Source organism: Helicoverpa armigera, chromosome 3, assembly GCF_030705265.1.
Source record: "Helicoverpa armigera isolate CAAS_96S chromosome 3, ASM3070526v1, whole genome shotgun sequence".
Classification (NCBI taxonomy): domain Eukaryota; kingdom Metazoa; phylum Arthropoda; class Insecta; order Lepidoptera; family Noctuidae; genus Helicoverpa; species Helicoverpa armigera.
The window spans coordinates 7,455,819-7,474,484 of NC_087122.1; the positions used below are offsets into that span (position 1 = coordinate 7,455,819).

Sequence of the window (18,666 nt, forward strand, 5' to 3'; positions counted from 1 at the left end):
ATATCTTTTGAAACCACAAGGAAAGTTTCGCCTACTCGTATTTCCTTTAAACTTTACAACAAAGGCTACAATTGAAGTCAGTTAAGTGGAATTTTGAGGAGTTTTCATTTATTCTTTATTTTATTCGCTGCGAATGCTGGGTGGGTACGGGGATGTTTTATTAAAATTTCGTTATTACGGTGTCGACGCTGCACCCCCGGCGCCGGTGCGCGTTACGCGTCTATATCAGTACAACACGGGGAACCGTCTTCCTTTAGGTAAGGGCCGCAGTTTAATACTCGTAAATTCTTTGAAAACCTTTGCCTTGATGGTCTTTTAATATTTAATTTCCCCTTAAGGGCAATCTTTTCGCAACGCGTTTGACGAGTTCCATCAGCCAGTTACAGAAAAATGAAATGGGTGAATAGAGATTTCGTGTTTAGGGAAAATTTAACAAGGGTATGTATCATGTAATTTAATATGTGTATTATTGTATCAGGTACCAGTTGTTCTTGCAACTGAAGCAAGACGTGGTGCGCGGGCGCCTGCCCGTCAACTTCGACCTCGCCGCGGAGCTCGCCGCATATGTACTGCAATGTGAGTCATACTTAATAACTTAGCTTATATGGTTCAATGTCACTACATACATAGCTATCATTTTAATCGTGACATGTGTCATGGAAAATGAGAAGCACTATAATTAGTATTTTTTTCTAGAACCCGACAAAAAATATATAAGTCCATTACATAACATAATCATTCGCTCATAAAATGTAATTACAAGAGACAAGTCTTAAAAGGAAGCATTTATTTGGAGTACAATTTTTCCCTTGGGTGAGAAAAGAGACAAACAAGGGTTTGTTGAAAGGTCGGATTTTAAGTATCCACCTGTGTCCCCGTCCCATCTCCATTTACATCATGCTACAAGAGTTAATAGATAAAATAAATATGAAGTAATTTTGTACATACAGGAGCTTGAAATGTTTATTAGCTGAACCCATGTTGTTATGCTCTGCAATGTTTTATTAAATTATTACTAACTGCGATTGAATCCAAAATCCACTAGAACGTAGAAACCATTTAATCCAAACCACTTACTACCAGTAAACATTTATTAAAACTCAGCATAAAATCCGTTCAAACTACTGTCGATAAGAAATAAACAAGTCGGTACATTAAAGAAAACGACTTCAAACTCTGGCTGAGAGCAATAGCGAAATGCGGCGTGGACTTAATCCGATGGCACTTTCGGAGTATATTCGCTGTTTACATCGGCGACAAATTAGAGTTTCTCGCTGTGGTGCGGCTAGTGGCAGTAAAATCCGCAAGTGCGACCCGTGCTCCGGTTACAAAGTGTCTGCGGGGCCACTAACCCGCCCGGCTTATTGTGTAACTAGCCTAGGATTTGCTAGCTTAGGTATAACAAGTGACGTGTTGCTTACGTCACACTCTACACTACGATTTACCTGGGGACATCTGTCTGTTTAATGCATCTGTATTCGTCACCGTATGTTTTATAGTATAATCTCTATATAACAGAGCGTGCGAAAGGAGGACTCATTGTCTTTGAGTAGTTATACCTAATACCTATGCACTATAACCAAACTACGAAGGGGTGAATTGGTGTATAAAAATCCCTCCACAAAGGAACTACTTATTCTTAAGCAAGTATCAAGGATGTTATTCACTCGTTATTTGACTAAAGCCTCCCCTTCTACGTTTACCGTCACCGTTTACCAATACTTCTGTGATCAAACCCCGGAATAATCACAATATCCATCGTAACCGGGATCTGATAATATCCGTATCCCGGTCATATTATTATCGACTGCAGATGAAGCCATTTGCGAGACTCGGCTCAATTTCAGTTTAAATGGCAATTTTATGAAACAGTCATAATGATCATGCTGAACTTTTCGGTTGATTGCACTGTAATCCGATATTCTTTTAGTTATGTTCGTATCATGTAACCTACGCTTATTAATAATTAATATGTTTGATAAAATCTTCTCGGTTATAAATAGCAAATCGATATAGTAGATTGTGTATTGTTTCTATGTCAAACTAATAATAAATACGACTTGGTTCTTTGACTATTTCTTTGATTTATTGGCATTAAACCATGGTATAAAGGTTGTTTCAACCCTGTCATAGCCTGCCTGAAGCAATATCATAGCAATAGCAATTACATATAACTGCACATTGCAACTACAAGTCCGTTCACCATCCGCTCAAACGTAATTATTAATTTCATTGAGCTATACAAGTAGTTTCACTCACATCCTGAAGAAAATGTCCGTTCCTTACTTTCGAACAATTTTATGACATATTACACCTTAGAAAATTGACGCAGCAAAAGCGTAACAAACTGAAAGACAAAATTTAAAATATTACTCCTGTCTAGGTTTCAAATGTAAAAGTTTTATAGTCATGTTTCCCCTACAATCATTCAAAAGCTTATGTACAGGGCAGGATATTTATAGGCTGTAAAATTTATCACTCACCTATCTAGACACCCAGAACATATCCACATAGGTTCTTACATACCTATATTGGTATAGTAATGTGTGCAGTCGTGGTCGCTTCGCTTTCCCACATCACACACGTTTTGTATTTCACGCAATAACAAACCTATTTTATTAACCTGATTGTGAACATAGATTCTCGGAAAACGATTTTTTTATTTAAGGTTAACTTCGAGTAACGTGATCTAGTGAAATAGTTGGGCACAAACCGCAACAAATATTTTTTAGGTATTTATTATATGTTTGCCACAGAATGTTATCGAAAATGGTTTATTTCAATTAATTCTAACACAAAAGAGAACTCGATAGCATTTCATAAAAAAATTTACTCGATAGGTACATAGGAAACATTCAGGCATTTCTAAGATAGATACATCAATCAAGACATTTTGAAACGCTTCCAAAAGGTAATGTATGTGTAGCCACACTTAGTTCAACTAGTAATCGCAGTATAAAATTGTTTAGTACACGCAAGGGAATAATAACGTGTGCGATCATGTGGGGACGTTGACTCATCGCCAGAGGGGCCGAATGATAGTCGACTGAACTCAACGCATGAACACTTACATACAAACTGCCGACAATGAAACAAAATGTATCGCAATAACAAAAATGTCATACTCCAAATGTACGAAAATATCATATCAGTCAACGAAAAATAGAAATGTATGAAACCCCAAAAGTTTTGGCAATACACGTGTAACTAAAGCTTATGGTTTCACAGTTTATAAAATTATTATATCCTGGTAAAAGATTATTTTTATACTTAACTTTTAGTTTAAGTAAACACGTTCAGGATTTAGGTACTTAAAAATTGTGAATTTTACGTGTGGCCCAGAATGCAAGATGAGTATGTAAGATGGCCTGCTTTTATAATGTGTCATAGTCATTTTTGAACTCCTTCGCAAGTTGCTGAATTTGAATTGAATACCAAATGAGGAGTGATGACGTAAAATAAGATTTATCCTGTGTATTTAGTTAAAAGATACATTCTTGAACTAAGAGACTGCGAAGCGTTTGTTTAATCTATCTTCTTTATATATTTCAGTCCATTGGCTCAGCGGTACTCGGAATACTATTCAGTCGAACTAAATTCCGTAGCCAGTAATAGCTAGTGCCATTCTTCTGAGATTCTGCAGTGGCGGGACGAGGAGCTATCTTACCGCAAACGCAGTAAAATTTATCAGGCATTCCGCTTCGCTACTTCAGGCTCCGGCTAATAGACTGCACCCTCCCGATAAGTCCGAGGATTATAGAAATGTTTTAAGCGACAAGTTTTAACGGCGAATTCTAAACGACTCCATAAAATCTATCTTTATACCTACGTGCTTAAGGAAAAATACAGAGACTATTTACTCTTTCAACAACATGTGTAGACGTCTGTTATAACATACTACCTAATTTAGGCAATCCAAATTTTTATAAACATTAGAAGATAATTACGTCTCGGCTCGACCTTACCTTTGAAGATTCACGTAATTAATTGCTCCCCCAGTTTGATATTCGCTTCAATATTTATAATTGACTTTGTAACGTAATTAATTTTATTGCCATTTTCTTACGATCTCGTTATTCCTGAATAATATTTTATTAAAACATGAGATGTGTTAATAAACATAACAATACGGAGGTATTCCGTGGGAGGTATTCCAATCATCTTGTAGCTGTAACTTCAAAGCAAAGATTGCTATATTTACACATTGTTCTTATGGTATGATACAAATAATATTAATTAACAATTTGGCAAGTTCAGACGTTAAGAGATCTGGAAAAGATCTTATACAAGACGTGAATTCTTAATACTACTTAGAGCGTTTTGTATTCTACGATCAAACAAAAAGAAGCATCAAAGTGCCATTTATGTTGGTGGGGCAATCTAGCGCAGTAAGTAGGGGCGGCGAAGGTTTAATATCGATGCGTTATTCAGAAGGTAAATGAGCCATCAGCGCGCAGCATCGTTTGCATCTAATCTGCCCGCATCAGCGACCCTTGTCCGACCTCAGGGGGCACATACCGGAGTTATAACCGTTCTCAACGCTCCGAACAACATTTTTGCGTGTTACCGAACTTTGTAATCGCCCGTTGTACCGGTAAATTATTTTGAATGGCCCCTGAAGACTACTGTAAAATAAATTCAATTACGCTTTCTTAATTATTGCCAAGTTGGGTGTGCCTTTGTTGAGCATACGATTCCTGATTGCCGCGGGCGGAATTGCTTGTTTGTAAAATTAATTAAGTATAATTATTTTTGTTTAATTAAACAGCATCCGTAGGCACTATACGTAGGAAATAGAATCAGATATCATGAACTATTCTCGTGTATGAACATTTTTATTTGTTGTACCTACTTGGATACTGTATATTGATTTCTAAGAAGACGACATTTTTACATCGAAGCTTCAATAATTGCTTTCTTAACATACCGAAACGTATATGAGTAACATTCTAAACGCTCGTTCATACATTCATAAAGCAGGAACGTAAAATATTTGCGTTTTTCCGCCCCTTTACACCCAAATGATCCACTCCTATTACCGTCGTTATGTTACAGGTATGCCTATTATATGCCTCGTAATAAATTGCACACGTGAAATCATCTCTCTTTATATTATGTACTTGATTCTTCAGACGAAAGAAAAAAGTATATATGAAAGAATAAAGTATTGTTACGTGCTCTGAGAGCGTTCTTCAGATAAATACATATTATTATTCGGAATGAGGACCTGCGTCATCACTGGAACATTACGGGTTTTTTTATAAACAGAACATTGCACGTGGTATCAAAATCGCATCATATTTGTTCAGATGTTAACGCAGAAACTCTATTACAGCACTAAACATGATTAAAATATTTCGCACGCTGAACTGAGAACTGCAAGCCAGAATACAAAATAACAAGTTTCAGCGTTAGTGACTGGGTGTGAATCTTCCAACATGTTATGTAAACTTTTCTGATCGTTATTATAACATTTCTCTTTGCTGAGAAAAATAAACTAAGGAAATATGTCGTAATTATGTCTTGGAGGAAGATAAAATTCGCAAAGTTGAACACCGAGTTAATTTTCTTTAAGAAAGAATAACTTTAGTAGCGTTTGAGCTACAAGACTAAAATGCTATTAATCAAGGGAGATTGTATTCTTATTTTGTCTAGTCGGAAGTGTCGGTTTGGGAGAGACGAATGAAGCGAAACAATCTGTCCTTCGCAACAAGTTAACGGAGTCGTGTAACGCGCTCGCATTAATCAAGTAGATGGACAATGGCAGAGGCGCCCGCGCCGCAGACTGAGACGTAGCCACACTGCACCATTATAATACTGAATATCATTTAAACAACGTACGCTCCTTGTGTACCTACTGTAAATTAATTTCAGGCTTTAAACTATCTACATAATGTTACTTCAGTGGAAATGACGTGAAACCATCAGCCGACGCAAGAATAATTTACTTATCAAAATTACGTACACTTTCCCATAACTTTTTTTCCCTCTGACTTCATAACTATAAGCTTTGTACGTCGTCATAGCTGTACATTAACACATGTGTTCAAAGTAAAAAATATTCACAAGTTTAATTAGAAATTGCTTCAGCAAAATGTTAAATGGCAAACATCTGTTTTGTTCTATGCTTAATTAAGTGTAAATCAGCGTGAGAAGTGAGAACGAGACCTGTTTTCATAGTATAACTGTTTTCATAATGTAAGCTTTTATGGCTTTCTGAGTGTCTAGCAACGATCGAAAGCCAAGCTTACAGATACTCTTTGAATAAATCATAAAACGTGAAAACTACATAGGTACATTAATTTCGGAAGATGGACGATGTTCAATCATTGTATACCTCTTTTGTTTGCACACTTGAAACTTAATAAGTAATTAAGCTTTTGAGTATAACCATGCAAATTATCTTATTGTATGTAAGATATCAAATATTAAATACAGTTACATAACTATAAATTCGTGAAGTTATAAAAAGATCATTAACAGACTATAAAAAGGCACATGAATATTCATTCTCTTAATTTTTTTGGTTCTTAATGAGTTTTTATTATTATGTGATCATGGAAATGTGGTTAGTACAATAGTTTTGTAGTGTGTAAGCTAAACTCGGCTGTGGCGAGTACCATTCATTTATCGTCCGCGACGTGTGGGCGGCTCGCCGCTTTGCCAAATGATAGATGGTCTCTTCACACATCACTCACACTTACCAACATAAAACAGATTCCTGCACTGACTTATACCGATTGGATATCTGATGGAAACCATTGCCAATGAAATTCTTTGAACTTCACCGAATAATAAAACGTGACGTATGACAGGTGGAGCTGCGGGTGTATTTATTGTCATAAATCAGTCTGCATCAGTGAGCCTGTGTCATATAGAAGTTTAACACAACAATACGCTTGTTTTCACTACAACAAAGCAAAGTCAGCGTATGTGAGGAAGAGGAATAGTTTGCAATTTTAAATCAGTATTAAAAAGTTATGCTATTGAACTATAACTGCCTTACAAATATCCAAAATATACTTATCAGACTGGCTATCACATTCGTTGTTTGCTATAAACAGATATTAATGTTACTTAAAAAAATATTTGCAGTTGTTACTTTACTAGAAAACAAACACTCTAATAACATTCATTAATTAGAATACAAACGCCAGGACCATTTAAACATTCAAAGATATAGGTATGTTATATGTAATTCTCTTTGTATCCCGACTTTTCTAAGCATCCATAAAATAGACCGAAGCGACTGAGTTTAAAAATAATCAGATTTATGGCCGCCCCTAGCTACTTGCTCGGAAATTAAACGACAAGCATAAATATATGTACTTAAATAAAAATAAAAGGAGCCCTCCTTTCAACAGATGGAAGCGTCTTCGTAATGGATAAAGTTCAGCAGGCTAAATGATAATAAATAACACTGTATTGTTTCGCTGTTTCTAGAAGCAAGATCATATTTGAAATTAACTTCAAAGGTGGACTTGAAGTTCAAATTAGCAATGTCAGGGAGATGTTTGCAGTTGTGTGAAGGGTTCCCTTTAATCGTGGGAAATTACAAGCACATCTATCTTCACCGTCGAGAAACGTCAGTCACTAGGATATTATTCATTCACAGGTGGTTGTAGCACTTGGTCCACGGTAATTAAATATGTAGAGCCCGTCTGTATATAAGTATAGTCAAAGTTATGTTGGGTGAGACTAAAACGTACTTTCCGGGAAATTATTGAAATACACGTATCATTTAACACACACATCATTATTTATTTTTTGCTTTTAACATTGCAAAGCTTTATACTTATATTTTTTACTACAAAACATTACATAATTTAAAAACACGTTTCAGATGTAAATTCTTCTGGTAATGATAAGTATTTCTTCGAACATTAATAAAAGATACAGGGTCGAAGCAGAAATCCCATATAAATAGGTACATAGACCGAGTCCGCCCCTAACAAACACACACCGTTCAAATGATGCTATCAAAATCAAAGTAAGTGATATTTTATCAATGACAGCATTTTATTCTTCAGACAACCGTGAACGTACCGTATCATCATCATCATCATCAGCCTATCGCAGTCCACTGCTGGACATAGGCCTCTCCAAGTGCACGCCACTGAGATCGATTTTCGGCTACGTACCGTATGAAAGGTCCGAACATCTATGTGTGTACACTCGCCAGCGTACCAGATGTTGCGATTTCCGAGTACAAAAAAAAAGATATACGACGGGAAATGACTGTCAGCCTCGTTCACTAGTCATAGTTTTTCTGAACCCGCTCCGTATGTGGATATTTCTTTCTCACCCTGAATAACGTGTCTAGTAAACTACGCAGAATGGACCAGTATTTTCTTTTATGTGCCACTTGGAGATATTGTCGCGTCCCTACCCAAAAGAAAGTTTAAATATCTGTGTGGGTTATCAAATGTAACACGTATCCCTAATGCGACGTTATACCCAGCTAACCTCAATTTTGTAATCAACGCGATGAGATACATTTATTGTGTTTACCTTGCGTCTTATATTTGGTTAGGACACAAACCCCCGCCTAACAGCGTTAATTGCGATTGTAAAAGAACGGCCGACTCTTGTAATGGCAATACAACCGCGTATAACGAATTTGTTCATGATATTTTGGTCAAATGCAGAGCATAAACGACATGTTTGTTCTAAAAATGGAATAGCGCCGCTCTCTCGGTTTATTTCCACCTACTGTTTGAAGTATCCTGTCAGCTAAATGAGTCTGCCGTGACAATGTTTGTCGTGCGTTATTTTATAGAGTTTATAGCTGTGCTAGTTGCCGTAGGCGTGTAATAAAGTGATGTGAGTAATGTGCATTGTGTGCATAGTAGTTATTGGTAGGATTTGTGCAGCGGAGCTGGGTGACTACGACCCGAGGCGCCACGGGCTCGGCTACGTGTCCGAGTTCCGCCTGCTGGCGCACCAGAGCCCCGAGCTCGAGGCGCGCGCCGCTGAGATACACCGCACGCTCACGTAAGTCTATACCACTACTACATAATACACAACAACACGTTATAAGTCTATCTAACTCTACAGTATACATAATTATAACTGATTTCCTGTTAAATAAATATGGGTGAGCGCACCATTTTTATTTACTCAATTAATTTATATTTCCATCGTCTCCGAAAATAGACATCATATTAATTAAGAACTTATCCGCCCAACGCGACGCGAGAAAGTCCTTCCTGTTATAACGTACTATTGTCTTAATTAACCAAGAAGAAGGCAAGTTGCTAAAAATTAAGATTTCAGAGGCGCAGTTTCACGCCGAAAGCGTCGCCGCCCGCCCGGAAATTAAACTTCGTCGCCTTTCTCGCCTAATTGAATGAATTTTTAACTGCGCAAAGATGCAGTCTGTGGCCGCTGGCGTCACAAAGCCGCAATTACATGCAAATTATGTGTACCTACCTACTTAACAGCAAGTGAGCCGTGGCTTAGGGCGGCGACACCGGCGCCACCCGCCCCGATTATTCATTGTTGCTTAGCCTTTTGTGGCCTTTTGTCCTTAATGCCTCCTATTAATTAAGGATAACAGTTTAATTGACTTTTAACTCAGTTTTATTTCAAAGAAATATTTAATAACAGTTCTTTTTACAGGGGAATATCGCCGGCCCAAGCAGAATTGAGCTATTTAGATAAAGTTAAATGGCTCGATATGTATGGTGTGGATCTACATCCAGTTTTGGTAAATGAATATGTTTAACTTGTTGAAAATTATATATACCTATACATGTAGATAAACAATGATCCATTTTTTGTGGCAGGGTGAAGACAGCGTAGAATATTTCCTCGGGCTGGCGCCAAGCGGTCTTTTACTGTTACGGGGAAAACACACAGTTGCGAACTATTATTGGCCGCGCGTCTCCAAACTTTATTACAAGGGACGGTACTTCATGCTCCGTGTAGCAGACAAAAACGTAAGAACAACTTGTTACATAAAATAAAAAAGAATGTGGAGTTAGACGAATAAGTAAACATTAAAATCGGGCGCTCCACTTGACCCATTTCTCGTTTCGGATCGCGGAGAGTGATAACGGGCGCACTTTGAATAGTGCTGCAAGATAGAGTCCACCTTCCGTCGCTTCCTTGAAAGACATTCGTAGGCAGGCAATTACAGATAAGTCGCGTAGAACTGAGCGGAGTATTTACAGCGCTGTGGGCGCGGCGATAACGCGCCAAGCCTCGCGCCGCCCGCCGCCGCCGCCGACCGCGCCGACCAGCCGCTACCCGACTTTTCTTTTGCTAAGTCCTTAAGACGATGGTTTATGCTATGTAGATTAACGATATCTCTATAAAACTTTGTGTTTCTTTGCTAAAGTATCAAACCACATTAATCAAGCTAATTGCAGCCTATTTATGGTCAAGAATGTAACTAATAGAAACTACTACGAGTATTGTACAAAGAACAGACACACAATAGATTATTAAGGAATCTTATCTGTGGAAATAGACAATACAAACAATACCTGTAAGCTTTGGGTCTTAGTAAGATATGACGGTTAATGTTAACTATGTGATACCATTTGGTTCTTAATGGAAACACGGCACCTACTTACTCAATATTCGAAACCCGGATGTCCCGTTTTCCTGGTCAGGTATATTCACAATAATAACGGCATCCATTAAACTTTATAGTATCCTACCTACTTGATTTCTCTGGTATCAACCGAAATGAAACAACTTTTATAATAAAAGCTACCTCCGTCAAACTTTGCAGATGTTTATATTACCAACGCTTGAACGGTTAGTTAAAGGTATTAGCCGATCAATACTCTAACATCCAATTTCGTTGGATATTACGTATCTATTAAGATTTTTTTAACATCACAGATTCGTGTTTCACATAATCTCAAAAGAAATCTTTTACATGAAGGAACGCGATAAGATTTGAACTTTACGGCCGCGTGTAAAACAGAATCTAGACATAATCTGGCTTATCTTAAACAAGGGTAAGGATAGAAAAAAGTCTTCTGTTCTGAGGTTAAAAAATGATTTTCAGAAGGTCTAGAATTTTTTTGGCCAAAAATCCATCCATCCAGGGTCTCAATCCATCTCTTATTACTTTATAACCAATTGTACACCTAATACAACATCATAATGACTTCTTGAAATGGTATTTTGAATATAGAATGATACGTCAACGTACGGCTTCGAGTCTCCGACGCGGTCAGCGTGCCGACACTTGTGGCGATGCTGCTCCGATCACCACACCTTCTTCCGAATGCAGCAGACGTCACCGGCCTCAGCCGACATCTTCGCGTTAGGAACCCGCCTCAGAACGAGGTGAGCGGACCATAACTAAACTGCTAACAAAGCAAATATTAAGAGGATTACAATATTTGACGAGCACCGACAAACTTGGAAGGAGGCGAAAATACGACCGAAGGATTAAATATCTTAAATTCAGACAACTCGACAATTTCATAAAATAAATAATTTTGACAAATAAATGTTCATAATCTGACTTCGTATATATTTGTACAGTGGTCGAGGATCAAGGCCCAGGCCCCCGCCCACGTTCACACGCACCCCGTCACGACGCATCGCCCGCCCGCCACATGCTTCGCACGCATCACTAAATGACGGTATTGATATGATAATTTTAAACTCATAAATAAATATTTACTTCCACAACATTGATTTACACATGCCTTTTAGTAGCATGACATCTTACATACATCTTCAGAAGGAATTTATTTTGGTTGGAAATAACATATAAACTTTATTTCAGTTCCGAAACTAGAAGACTTGAGAATAAAAGACTGTCCCCCAGAAATCAAACAACCTACCTCAGTACATCGACCAAACTCGTAAGTTCATTAGTTAACTTTACTAAATCAATTATGAATGTGTCGTCAACATCGGGCCTACTCGTCGACATTTTATTTAGCTTATTTTATAGAAGATTTTTTTTATGACTGGGAGAGTTTGTTTTCTGTAATTGTTTATATTTTCTTAGGCTTAGAATCAGTGGCGAAGTCATGGGTAATTGCGAAGGCCAAGCGGTAGGAGGTTCGCCGCGGTCGACTCGGTCAGCACCGATCCGTCGTGGCCTGTACTCAGCATCACCCACGGCCACCAGACCTCCGCCGGCACCACGACATCGATCTGCATCGGTCGACTCTCAAAGCTCCAATGATTCCCGTTCCAATCGCAAGTCAGTTTCAACTTGCACAAATACAGCCTAATTTGAAAAATGCATCTTCTTGACAAAGACATGCAAAAATTCTCTAAACTCTTTAAACACCATATTTCTGAATTAATGTCATAATAACTTTGGAAAGTTGTTGAACCAATGTGTTACCTTCAAACAGTGCCTATCTTGCACCGAGCACGTACGAGACGTTGCTTTCTTACGAATTTGTTACCGCTTCAAAAGTTCTTTTGCGGTGAATAATGGTGGCTACTCTTCAACTTTCCAACTAAAATTCAAAATCCATTATTTTCACGCGGTAACTTTTGTCAGTGTCTATTTTTTTACGTCAGTGTTCGCTGTCTAAAGTTTTTTGATACATGCTTTGGAAAAGATACCTTTTTAGATTAGTAGGTATAACATTAGCCGAAATTATAATGTATTTTTAAGGGATAGATCGCAACATAACTTTAAAATATTAATATTCTGCTAGACATAAGCATCGTTCACGAAGACAGCAATCGGACGCGGAAAGCGAACTGTCGCGAGGATCAGGCCGGTCCGGCCGCCGCCACCGACGTCACCGCTCCCGACACAAGCACGAGTCGGGCTCAGAGAAGGATGACTCACAACCAGATACCAAGTCAGTAGCATTCAGTTACACCTACAGTTTCCCACAGCATAAATAAGATTAACATTAACCGTGACATCGATTTTGCAGAGAATATGAACTGGTTGATTCTGAGTCACAGTGGAAGGAAGTTTTACGACAAAGTACCGTAGGAAGCGGAGTCCAAGTAAGTTTTATGAAAAGATAAAAATTATCATGAGAGAAAAGAGTGAATGTTCGCTTTTTTTCTCATAATTATTTTTATCTTACCAAAGCGAAATTGCATTGTAGGTCGCAAACGTTCGTCGTTCACAAATGGAGCCAGAAACTGGGACGCATCGATCATCCCACAGACACCGTAGACATCGGAAGCATCGGTATAATTATATTATTTTCAGCTAATTATTTATTACGCCCTTATCATTCTCAATCAATATTAATCATCATAACTCATTCTTAGATCACGGTCGGGATCTCCAAACGATAAGAAATGGCTGCCAAGTGAGTTAAAGCAGCACCTGGAATTCTCATTAGTCGACACCACTGGCATGACAGAGGAGCAACTCAAGGAAATCCCTTATACCGTGGTGCAGACCAGCCATGCTCGGCAGACCAAGCTCCGAACGTCATCAAAGCATAGACAGTAAGAAAAACTTATCTCATTACGGGAGTAACTTTAACCTGTTATGTTGTTTCTAATTTACGTTTATTAATTTCAAGAGCTGAACACGGATCGTTAGCGAGGCGAGATAAAAGTTCCTCATCCCACGGCAAAAACACACACGATAACCACAACCAAGGATCCCTACGGTCCAGCTCTAGCACACTTAGCACGCATCGGACCGGTCACGAGAAGCATGGAAGGTACGCCCTGCAAACCATAAACTGTGATTTATTGCCCGAATATGGATGATTTACGTTATGGGTTTTTGCAGACGTGTTTATCCGAGCTACGATGAACCCGTCGGGCGGGCTGGCGATGATTTCTTGACAAATAATGGTTACAAAGGCAACGTGACCCCAATCTCGAACAACAACAACCCCTACAGCCCGGTGACTAACAGCAACAGCAACAGCTCGAGTGGCGAACTGATCGGCAGCGCCCGCGTCTCGCACGAGCACACGGACTCGGGGCTCGGCGCCGATCAGGACTATGCATACTCTTCGGAGAGGTGATTATGCACATCAATTATATTCCTTGAGCTGACTGATAGTCTAACTACCAACTATCTGAATACCTTAGTGCAGATCCGCCGAGGTTATCGATGGAAAATAAGAAATAACGTCTCCTGTGACCGTTTTGTATAACTTTGTGTTCAGCAGGCGAGTGGAAACTGATGTAAGGCCCATGTCTGTCGGGTGCAGGTCCAGCGACAGTGCCAAGTGCGGGGCCGGGAGCTCGTCGAGGACGGCGCCTGTGAGTAGGCAGTGGGCGGCGGGCGAGGCGGGCATGCGGGAGGCGCGGGGCGCGGGCGGCGGGCGGCGCGGGCGCCGTGACGCGGCGGCCGCCGGCGGCGCCGGGCCGCGCGCGCGCCTCGGTGTCGGGCTCGCAGCGCTCGCTGCTGTCGGTGGCGAGCGACTCGGCCACGGCGCGCCGCCCCCGCGACCTCGCGCCGCGCTACCCTCAAGCGGCTGACGGTGGCTTTTCTCTCTTCGTGAGTGGGCGCTTTGCTTCTCTAACATGTCTTCCGCTCACCGATGGCCCTTGTTTCAAACATGTAATTGAGCATAGTTTTCAAAAAAACCTCTGTTTTGCAGTCTAGTTTTATTCATAAACGCACCAATTTCATATTCCCTCCCCGCTTTTCTACACAATAAAAAGTAGTAAAATGCTTGGAAGCAAAAAAGAAGCGGAATTAAATAAATCACAAGGGCCGTTGGAATAATCTGCAGCTCCTGTTTCTGGGTCGCTGAAAAGCTAACAGTGTACAGGCTGCTGTAATTTGAACATACTTATTTTAAAACATGCAGAACTGTGAAAAACTCTTATCATGGAAACTTAAATATTTTAGTTCATAGGTATCAACATAAGCTTAGCATAGAAGTGACATGCGTAAGGTAGTCTAATTTCACTGACGATCTTTTGAAAATATTATGTAGCTCTACTTGTATATTTTCTTATACCTATGTATTTCAAAAACATTTTCAAGACCTACTTGCTTAAGGGGCTTATAATTAAGCAGAGTGCTACAGTTCTTCCTTGTTTGATATCAACCAGGAGTACGCGTGCCTAATCGGCGCACGGTGTTCAAACGGCACAACTTTAGCACTGTGTGCGCGCCTTTCATTCGGGAACTTTATTATATAAATAAGTCTTCTTTTAGGCATATGCATATATATTGACTGTTTAATCCATGTATAAAGCTGTAGGGTGTGCACAGGTAGTTTGTCTAGCGTGTATGATTATTGGGATGCAGAGACATGCTAGCAACAACAACATATTGGTGGGCGAGAGCGGGTCGCTGGCGCGGCGGTACGCGCGGCCGACGCGCGAGTCGCGCGACCACAACGCCAACGTGGCGCGCACGCACTCGCGCCTCGCGCACCGACACGACAACACCCTCGACATTATCCTTAAACCTCTCATAGAAAGCACGCAGTAAGTAAGCCACGCACCGGACAACACGTTTGTGTCGCAACACCTAGCGGAATGAGTAGCTGCACGCACCCCTTGGTTTGTTCAGATCCTGTTTGTTCTGTTTTGTATGTGCATGCTGGTGACGGATTAGCGGTGACCTAGCGGTGATTACACTAACCCTTAACTAACCCTGGTCTAACCGTCAATGTTTTGTGTTTATTCCAACAGATTACCTACATGTTTTCATTTGTGTTACTCTTGTGTTGCACCTTGTTGTGATTAAAATCTTGATAACCGTTTGTTCTTGTGACTGAAAATACATCATGTCTTATATTAATTGAAAAAAAATATTGAAAAACTGAAAGTTTATGAATAAAAACCAGGTGAGAAACTCTTCACAAATTAAAGTCATGTTGTATATAAACCCAGGCTGCAGAGCAACTGAGTTCGGCAAATGAAGCAACATCTGGTGCTGCGAGCGCCGTCTCGCCTAGCGGCAACAAGCCGGCCCCGGCCGCCGAGATGAGCACCGAACTCTGAACCGATACAATCATAGTTCAATTGTTTTATTGTTATACTGCTACGTTTCTACTTATTATGTTTGATAAATACTCACAGTAATATTCGTTTATTATTTGACTGAGTTACATTTATATGTTGATGTTATTATAGTAGAATGAGGTTTTTGAAAAACCAATACCCTTAGGCTTATAGTTCTACAGTATTTTTATAAAACTTTTTATAATAATGTAATAAGTTATAACCAATATTTTGGCCTCAAGAAAATATTCTTACTGTATATTCAAATAGTCTCATTTTAATGGAAAACTTATTTTTTCCGATTTACGTAGTTACTGATAGTATTAATGATAACGCTATATTCATTAAGAATTATGAATCTATTATTGTTTTTGGTTATTTTATTTCATATTTTATGTTTATTGTAAATATATTTTTGTAAATAAAGCTGTCAAAAATTTGAGTCTATTAAATATTTCGATGTAAACATACATATAACAACAAAAGTGTATCGTGCCAAAGATTTTGTGAAGAAAAATCAGTTACGAAAAGTTAATTTATATCTGTGTGTTTATTATCATATTTTATGGGTGTTTACCATTTCGCATGAAATATGTATGTGTGAGTGTATATACCTCTCTATGCCTCCACTTTGATAAAAGTATCATTGTAATAAAAATTACCAACATTTCAAAATTAATATATTGGATATTTATTTATTCAATCACTTACGACGGGTATTAATTAAAATATTTTACCATTCTCATTAATGTAAGTAAATCTACGTACACAAAATCTTGTACAGTTGTTATGTAGCTTAGTGTTAATAAATTCAAAGTAATTTAGCTGTAGCCGGTAAACTACCTGTGTATTAATATACAAGAATATCAGACGACAAACATAAATTCAAAGGTCCAAACTGTAATAACCACTTCGTAAATCTGAACTTTAAACTGGCTGTTATTTTATCACCTATCTCGTAGTAGAAGCGAAGCGCAGTTCTAAAATATATATTAATTTCTGAAAACTTTCAGAATAGTTCATGTAAAATTGGAACATTTTGCGGTTATGACAGGAACCTTTGCTTTTTGCTAATGTCGCATGTTGAGCATACATTACTGAGCAACTGCTATCGGGTGCACTTCAGAACGAGTATGTGAGTGTAGGGGGAAGGGTCGGAAGGACCATACCCATAGAATAGTCCTACAATCCATAGCTTTACGCGCTCCATAAACATAATATTTATGCGATAAAAATAAGCTAAACCGTTTTGGATAGGCTGGATGAGCCTTTATCGCTGACTGCCACTGCCAAGCGTCGCCCCACGGCAACCTCCGTTGTAAATAACATTAGAATGTTAAGATGTAAATAAATTGCAATTTACGCATCGATATGCTCAGTTTTCCATAAACTGTTGTAGTGACTAGCTATCTGCAGCCAACCCCACACATTCGGTAACTGCAGCAAATCTGAACTCTTTGTAAATGATATTCCGTAACGATGCGATTAGTCGGTCAAATTGTGTAATGTCAAGACTGATAAGATTGCGACTGTAATGCTACTCACACAAGTTTTGTAACCGATTATAACAGTTTGTATGTATTTTTTCAAAATCGTTTCGATTGTTCACATTAAACGATCTATATCAATTTGCGTGTTTTTTTTTTCTGAAACCTCTCGATTCGATACCTCGATCATAAATTTGTTTTCATAATTCTATAAAGCGATGTCATAAAGGCCGTTTATTAATCTACTTATTATTAATGAGCGCCATACAGCATCACAAATGATTTATCGATTATCTGACAAAGAGTCTGGCTCTGGCATTAATTAAGCCGTTCTGTCTCAGATATCGGCTGCGTCCGACCGCTATTAACACTAATGAGGATGACTTGGTACCGTTACCAGAGTAGTGTTTTGGTAACCTAAATATATGTCATCCACTCGATAAAATACAACCTGCATATTTTTATAATCTTGTTGAAAACTGATGTAGGTGAATTAATCACTTATAATACCACAAGAGCTTCAAAATTATCGGGTATTTTCCGATAGGTTCGTTGCAAACAAATGAAGGAGTCAAGTTTTTCAGGTTAAAAAATAACGAGCGCGAAGCGCGAGTGATTTTTCCTGGAAAACTTGACGACTACATATATTATTCACTGGCATGACATTATAAAGTTTTAACTTAAAGAAACCGATCGTTATTCGCACATCCAACAAATCTATCTTAGTCAATCCATTGCCAAAAGTCACATTTCGACCGTAAAAAGTCAAGCCTTTTTGTGTTTCTGCCCCTAGTTCGGAAACAAAACTACGACAACTTTTATCAACGTCCCTCCTGTTCCGTCGACGAGTAAAATTAAATATCGTCCAACACATTGAGTGCGATCCCCGCATCTAAAATCCGGCTAATTGAGCGGACGCGTCACTCGAGCCCAATTTGCGTTCATGAAAGCAAAAGACAAAATAAGGTGGCGCAGTCTATCAAAGCTCCGATGTCCACTATTCGGCGAAGGGTGAAAACTCATTACCAGTAATGAAAGGGTTCCCGGGGCGTGTATGATTACTAGTTAATTGGAAGGCGGAAAATCAGAGAGCGAACTGATAGAGTTACCTTATTCATACAAAGTGTCCGCTTATGGACAACTAAGTTAAGACATTGCTTTCTTTCTTTAACGTGTCGATATGATAAGAACCTTGGTCAGAAAGTTTCCACCTGTACGGGCTAACCGTATTGTTGTAGATCACAATGAAAGTTGTCACCGGTGTGATGTTCGAGCGCAGTGGACATATCAACAC

At 38.9% G+C, this 18,666-nt stretch overlaps 1 protein-coding gene across 1 annotated transcript in view; it reads left to right on the top strand.

Annotated features, from left to right (window-relative positions):
* LOC110375158 (band 4.1-like protein 4) overlaps nt 1-17,513 on the top strand; it is a 36,574-nt gene extending 19,061 nt beyond the window's left edge. The window contains 18 exon segments of the mRNA XM_021333172.3: nt 479-576; nt 8,874-8,994; nt 9,622-9,709; nt 9,789-9,941; nt 11,153-11,307; nt 11,509-11,609; nt 11,756-11,834; nt 11,984-12,181; nt 12,651-12,800; nt 12,879-12,954; nt 13,059-13,144; nt 13,228-13,410; nt 13,488-13,631; nt 13,703-13,939; nt 14,133-14,241; nt 14,243-14,422; nt 15,185-15,366; nt 15,775-17,513. Of these exon segments, the coding sequence (XP_021188847.3) occupies nt 479-576; nt 8,874-8,994; nt 9,622-9,709; nt 9,789-9,941; nt 11,153-11,307; nt 11,509-11,609; nt 11,756-11,834; nt 11,984-12,181; nt 12,651-12,800; nt 12,879-12,954; nt 13,059-13,144; nt 13,228-13,410; nt 13,488-13,631; nt 13,703-13,939; nt 14,133-14,241; nt 14,243-14,422; nt 15,185-15,366; nt 15,775-15,790 (2,356 nt within the window). The 3' untranslated portion in view covers nt 15,791-17,513.
* Nucleotides 17,514-18,666: the final 1,153 nt, after the last annotated feature.